General features: G+C 36.5%; 1 protein-coding gene across 3 annotated transcripts; it reads right to left on the bottom strand.

Annotated features, from left to right (window-relative positions):
• Nucleotides 1–364: 364 nt before the first annotated feature.
• On the bottom strand, nt 365–6843 carry LOC125249055. Of its 3 annotated transcripts, XM_048161244.1 has the most exons (5): nt 5948–6843; nt 5567–5880; nt 2264–2896; nt 2005–2083; nt 365–1474 (listed from the first exon to the last, which is right to left on the bottom strand). In XM_048161244.1, the coding sequence occupies exons 2-5, from the start codon at nt 5867–5869 to the stop codon at nt 1383–1385; spliced, it is 1107 nt and encodes a 368-aa protein (XP_048017201.1). In that variant the 5' UTR covers nt 5870–5880; nt 5948–6843; the 3' UTR covers nt 365–1382. The 3 variants fall into 3 exon arrangements, with proteins under 3 accessions (XP_048017201.1, XP_048017202.1, XP_048017203.1); XM_048161245.1 differs by lacking the exon at nt 5948–6843 and having other exon boundaries at nt 5567–5922; XM_048161246.1 differs by lacking the exons at nt 2264–2896; nt 5567–5880; nt 5948–6843 and having other exon boundaries at nt 2005–2257.
• Nucleotides 6844–7460: the final 617 nt, after the last annotated feature.

Here is a 7460-nt window from a genome sequence, read left to right on the forward strand (position 1 = left end):
GGTATTTGATAGAATCCATGATGCCATGTATCTGAACAAGATGTCCAGGATCTCCAGCAGAAAAATAGGCCCACAACATTAAAGATCCAGCAGTATATTTAACCGTGGGCATGGGACCAGCATGCATCTAATAAATGATTAATTCAAGAACGTTGCGCAAGTTTACTGCAACAATGGAGCTGCGAACTTCACGTACTTTTGAAAATCCAGAGTTTAGTTGATCCTGGTAAGTGCTCGTTGTCACAGTTGTAAACATGACAGCTTTCTTCTTTCACGAGGGGGTTTGGCGTAACAGTAGGGCTGTGCGATATAGCCAAAACATGCATCACAAGATAATGTTTCATATTGTTCAGTATCGATAATTATTGACATTATTTATAACCTTTTTTTTTTTTTTAAAGACAAGTAGAAAAGTATGAATTCAACCACTTTTTTATTTATCCACATTATTAAGGCAAACAACAAATTATACTACTTTTAACAAAAAATGTAAACAGAAATATTTTCTTTATGTCTTATATTGAGATATAAAAGTAAGAAACTCTTGAACTTAAAATGTGTGCGATATAAAAGTGTAAACGTAGAACAATCAAGGCAAACTTGAGGTAGGTAGATCAACATCTGTAACAAGTAATAACATTACAAACCTCTAAAATTGTAAACAAAAGATCAAATATAATTAAAGCTCAGCTTTTAAGTGCAGCAACCAAACATCAATATTCACATAGCTTCATTTTAAATTGTGAGCCAGGAAGACAAGTTGGTTTATTCTGTCAGGTTTTAATAGAAACACCAGGAGACATCAGGTAGCTTTCCAGCTCACTTTGTACTTTTTGTCTTTCAGTGAGAGATAAGGCATCTGCACTAGGGCTTTGCTTTTTGAAGAAACTACCCAAAGACTTTCGTTGCTTCTTCATGGCCAGCGGTGGAGGTGGTTGTGGTTCAGCAGCTCCTCCTCCTTCTGCACCTGCTGCTTCTGTTTCAACCAGAGTCTCTGCCTGGGGTTGTTGGCCTTGGTCATCATCCATCATTTCAGCCAGTGCCCGTGTTTTAACGGCTTCTACCTTGTCTGGCTTGATGTACTGAGCTTTGAATCTCAGGTCAGCTAAAGTAGCCACGTCGAGTAGGTCATCAGTGGCCTGGTTGGCATATTTCTCGTCAATGATTTTGGCCTTAAATTCTTTTGTTAGCTGTGTGTCCTGTTCATTTACAGGCAGTAATTTTGTTCTCAGCAGCTGGAGAACAGGCTTCACATATGACTCCCCAGAAAGGGAATCTGTGAACTCCATAAGGGACTCAACGCTTCGTGCACAGATTCTAAGACGTCAACGTCCTGCCATGTTGAAACCAGGTGTCGGGTGCTTCTGTCTGAAGCCAGGACTTCAGCAATGACCATTCGTTGTTCCAGCTTTCTTGCAACAAGTCTTACGAAGTACTCTGGTGCATTTCCGTCTGCTGATCTTGCCCTTTGGACCTGAAAAACGAAACAAAACATGGTTTTAATTGGAATGCTTAACCCAGTACATTTGTCATGACTGCATCTAAACAAGTATCTGTGTTCCACTTTATTTTAATGGTCCCCTTTAGAAATTGCACTGACTATAAGTAACGTTGCACCGACACATCAACTAACTCAGAGTATTAGTAGACTGGAAGGGTTAGCAGAATATTCTAATGTGGGTTAGATGAGATTTAGGTGCAATGTTACTTATACCTAACAGAGTGACTGAAGTGGACCATAGAAATAAAGTGTTACCAGTATCTGTAATGTAATTATTAACTTTATGAATCAGTAACACAAATGGGGTACACAAAAGAGGACCATGTCAAGCATTAGATATATTTTTTTAGTAATCCACCATTAGAAAACCAGTTTGAATGCACATTCAAAACAAAAAACTATGTAATATTTGGAGTATTTGGTCAAATTCATACAATGTGGATGTAGTATTATTGTATAATATTATAAAGACATAACTTTAGATAGAACTGAAAACAGGTAACCATTTGCACTGTTGAATGTGTTTCTCCAGTTCAAAAAGGGGAACAACTCCAGAGCACTCCTGACTTCCTTTACAACATCCTTTACAAAAACAAAACAACAAAAAAACATTATATAAAAATTATTCTGTGAAATATTTTTGACAGTAATAGTTAACACCTTATTTATATATAATTTATATATACTTATAGTTCTACTATAATTATAATCAGAATGTCACTCTTAATATAGATGCATTTTCACTTAAAACATAAATCTTACTGTATCTTCTGTTGATGCAATAACAGATTGCAATGGAAGATTCTCTTGCAGTGGTGCAATATAGGTCATGGCTTTATTTAGGCCACGCTGGCTTTTCAAATAGGGTATAGAGGACCCTGAATTTGGAATTGGTTTGTTGGTCAAGTTTTGGCTTCGAGTGCAATGCAATAATTTGAAGCCATGGACACTTTTGAGTAGAGGGTATGCATTAATTATCTGGTTATTGTTAAATTCCTCAAATGTGCCTGTCATACACACACCAAAACCACCTTTTTTAAGCCAAGGCCAGATGGAACCAAAATCTCTCGCTGGGTTGGAGGTGCGCATTAATGGCATGAATGTTGCTGAAGACAGAGGTGTTACAGTAGCTAGTGCTGCAATGTTGTGTGACGTGGGGGGTGTGTGTAGGTGGTTCTGTTGGAATCGAAGTCTGCAGTAGTGTTGGGATGTATGATAAAGGATTAGATTGTGAGGGTGTCTGTGTGAGAATGTCTGTTGATGGATGGTTTTGCAGGTGATTAAAGGTAAGGAAATTTGCATGGGGAATCTGGCAATGAGATTGAGTCGGGATGTATGATGACGATGCTCTGTTTTGTTGTCCATTTCAGAACTTGTAATCGCTCCAGTTCTGCTCTGTAATATAATAAGAGTCATGTTAGAAATAAATGCTAATCAGACATATAGCAAAATGTACATTTTGCTCAATTTAAAAAAAAAAGGTTTTTACATATTTTTTATTATTATGAAAATGGATTCATCTCTCCATGTGTCAACATGGACTTCATTCAGCTTACCAGAAAAAACAGTTTTAAACACTGTGAAATTTGTTGATGCATAATAGTAAAATCTATTCAAAATACATTAACCCCTGGTTTCACAAAGCTTAAGCTAGTCCTAAACTTAAATGCATGTTTGAGCTGTTTTAACTGTAAGAAACTGGTACTGACATCTCTTAAAATATGTCAGTGCCATTGCTTTATCTCAAGATACACACCAGTAACACAAAATAAATAAGTGTCCTAAAATATTGTCATAATTCAACAGTAAATTAAGCAATTGCTTGGCTCATTTACCTAAAATCTAATCCCAGTTTAGTCTAAACCCTGTCTGTAAAACCGGGCCTTAAAGGTGCAATATGTAAGATTTCTGTCCGCTAGAGGTCGCTAGAGGCCTATTCAAAACAAAGGCATAGCTTGATGACGGCAAGTTTGAGTGTGGACTCTTGGGACATGTGGTCTTCACATCAACGGACGGTGCAAAAGAATAGGGATTGGAGTCATGAAGAAATCATGTTCATGGATGTGATTATTAACGTTACTGTAGTATGAAGCAGAGCAGGAAACGAAACGAGGAGCTGGAGCGATTGATCAACACACTCCTCACGGGCAGCGGGACTTTTATTATGACACAGTCGCCGGCGCCGCTTCCGCTTTTCCGGTCATGAGTATGAGGTAACGCAGCTCTGTTTATCATATTAGATACATTTGAGTGTGTTGAAAATGATGTTATAACGTTACTCTGTGCGTTCGCTCGGCGGCTGCTGTGAGACACTGTTACACACTGCAGTGAGATAGATCGATTTTACAATATCATATTAAATGCTGGATGGCTTGTGTTGATAAATGGCATGCAATTAATTTAAAAACTTATTGTATGATGGAGAAAATGCTGTATTACTGTTACTAAAAATAAAGCTGCATCTGATTATGCTATGTTAGCTACTTCACAAAACAGTGTTTTTCTCTGAGGCATGGTAAAGCATGGTACTCGCAAAAAATCAAGAAAATTAGATTTAAACAATAAGACTAAACGTGTTGAGCTATATAACAATAATTAATGTTTCTGTCTATAAATATACACTCTTAGCCCGGATTTTATATTTACTTAAAAAATATAATTACAATATACTTAAAATATTTAAGTTTGGTTGCATTACTTATAAAATATAAGTATATTCTACTAATTTGTGGGTGTATTTGAATGTGTTAATAAATGTAAGTTAAATGCACCTAAATTATTAAGTTTTTCACCTGGCCACGCCTCCTTCACACTGGTTTGCGGCAGGTAATGACGCCATTTTGTCATGGTGTGTATGAATTCAAGGAGCTGTTGATGAGCAGTTGGAACATTTGTTTTGGCTGTTCTACAGACATTTTTTCCTAACATTTACCTTATAGTTTTTCACCAAAGGAGAAAATCACAATTTTTAAGTTACCATCATCGAGGGTCAGTGTTTGTTTTAGTTGAGCTCTTGACCCTTGACTTTTTAATATTAGATTTTGTTTGGGCAGTTTTAACTGTATTAAAACCAACCAGACAAGCAAAGTTAAAAGATGATCAGGTGATGTTGGTTATGTTTTCACATAATCATTATTTCATCTGAATCATTAAACTCATTTAGAGCCCAATCTCTGAGTTAGATTTACATTATTGATTACAGCAGCACTGTGATTCTACAGCGGAGGATCAACTTCTACAATACAATTTTTTTTTTTTAAAGTTGTCCTTATCACAAAAAAAAAAATATATATATATTTTAGGCACACACAGACATCAAGAATCAGCCTGTGAATCTCAACGACGGTGACAAGCAGCATGTTCTGATAAACAGATCAACTCTGAACATTAGAAAACAAGCTACTAAAAAGTCACAGAAAAACAGCAAAATTTAAATAGTGAGAATAAAGAAAATTACTAAGACAATTCAGCTCATAATTTATTCATGCAGCAATGCATGATGGGAGGCATGGATGAATTTTGATTGGTGGCAAGTTAACTTGCTTAGTACATTGAACTTAAATATACTAGTTGTAATAACTACAAAGTAATTAATATTACAAAACATTTTAAGTTAAATGAACTCGAATTATTAAGTTCACATTACTTAATCATTACTTAATTTTTTTAGGGCAACCAGTTTCCTCAAATTTTTTAAGTAAATTCAACTTATCCGGGCTAACAGTGTATCAAAACAGTTGTTCCCTTGTCTATTAAAACATGTAAATATTAAAGCATCTTTGGTGTTTTCATGGTTTCTACAAAATCAAACCGGAAACCGTCCCGGAGCCTTGGTTAAAATTGCAATTTTCTCAAGATTTACAAATAGTTGGAAACATTTGGGATATTGTAAGTACTCAAGTGAACAAACTGGCCTAGTGGTTTTTGGATATTTTACTGCAAAAATTCTTACATATTACACCTTTAAGGACCGGCAGAAAAAATTTAAAAATGATTTTGTGCAAAATATTTAATAAGATATCTGAATTAAATAAAGAAATACACAGCTTTTAAAGCTTGGTTTACCTGATCACACAATGTGTCTGCACTTGAAATTTGTCCAGAAATCCAGAGATGCTGAGGAGATTTCTGGCCTTGTGAAGAAAGACGGTGTCGGTCCCATGTGCTCCTGAAAATATCAAGGTGCGCATTTATTCTGGGAATCATGACAAATTGAGGACACGCAATGTGCAGGTCATCGTTGGGATCAAGAAAGCCGGTATCCTCAAGATGATGGAAAGCTGCATAATAGTTGCTGAGAACTGAGCACCAGATGTCATGCCATAGTCGCTCAATTCTTTGATTGTGTACACTTCTGCCCGTGATCATGCTCCTTTTTTCTGCCAAGTAAGAAGAAAGAAATTGAGGTACAATGTTGGTTGTGTTAGTTGAAATATGCTGAAATACCTAGTCACTTTGGACACGAACAGGCAGCCCATGAGTCTGTACAGCCTCCAAAAAACACCGAAGCACTGTTGAGGCCTTGTTGTTGCCATTTGCTTGGAGATACATAACTTTCCTGCTGTAGCCATCAATTCCACCATGGACAATTATTTGCCATCTAAAATAAGAACAGCAAAATATAAATTATTAAAAAAAGGAACAGACGCAATAGGATTGTTACAAATAAGTGCCTCTTGGAAAGAATAGTTGATCATTTTCAACAATCACAATGTGTATCTGACAAACTTAAACAACGAGAATGGTTAGTTTACATTTCAATTACACATAGCTAAAATAACCATTACAAAAAGCATGCAAATAATACTGATTAGTTTTTAAATAATTGCACAATTACATGGAAAATAATCATACTTTCACAAAAAGGCCTTCCAAGTATGGTAATGATACAATTAATCATAAAACTGCGATTTCTTTTGTAAAAATGAACTCCCTCAACTCCCTCACACCTTCAGCACTCATTCATCCCTGTATAAGAGCTTTACTATGACTGAACTTTACTGTGGGAACCAGACACTTCTCACTGTACTCTGTACAGAATCTAGATTTTGTAAATATGGGCTTTGTAAATGGCTAAGTGACTTTATTGAGCTCTGGCTACAGTAGGTAGATCCAGTGGGAACATCAACCATGCATGTCATTTCTGCAGGCTGCATCTTACTCTGTGAGATCAGCACTCACTCTTTTCATATATTTTGGTGGCTCTGAAACACTCGCTTGGTATTTCTCCTGCTCTTTGTCTAGCAAAAAGTGTACTATGTAGTACTGAATTTTGGACCATTAACCAGTTTTAAAGGTGCCATCGAATGTTTTTTTACAAGATGTAATATAAGTCTAAGGTGTCCCCTGAATGTGTCTGTGAAGTTTCAGCTCAAAATACCCCATAGATTTTTTTAAATTAATTTTTTAACTGCCTATTTTGGGGCATAATTAGAAATGCACCGATTCAGGTTGCGGCCCCTTTAATTGCTCGCGCTCTCCGCCCCCTCCCGAGCTTTCGACACTATCATTGCATAAACAAAGTTCACACAGCTAATATAACACTCAAAATGGATCTTTACAAAGTGTTCATCATGCATGCTGCATGCATACATCGGATTATGTGAGTATAGTATTTATTTGGATGTTTACATTTGATTCTGATTGAATTTGAGGCTGTGATCCGTGGCTAACGGCTAATGCTACACTGTTGGAGAGATTTATAAAGAATGAAGTTGTGTTTATGAATTATACAGTCTGCAAGTGTTTAAAGGGTCATGAAACCCCCCTGTTTTACCCTGGTCGTTCACACCTCTGAGTTTCAAAAAGTCTGTGAAAATGGGCGTGTAAAGCTCTGGAAAAGTGGGAGTGTAGAGGGGGGGGGGAAGAGGGGAGAGAACAACCAATGAAGCACAGGCATACAACACACTCATTATACAGAATAATGAATATTAATATATGAGCACGGAGAGAATGACAA

The sequence above is a fragment of the Megalobrama amblycephala genome, linkage group LG16, assembly GCF_018812025.1.
Source record: "Megalobrama amblycephala isolate DHTTF-2021 linkage group LG16, ASM1881202v1, whole genome shotgun sequence".
Lineage (NCBI taxonomy): Eukaryota > Metazoa > Chordata > Actinopteri > Cypriniformes > Xenocyprididae > Megalobrama > Megalobrama amblycephala.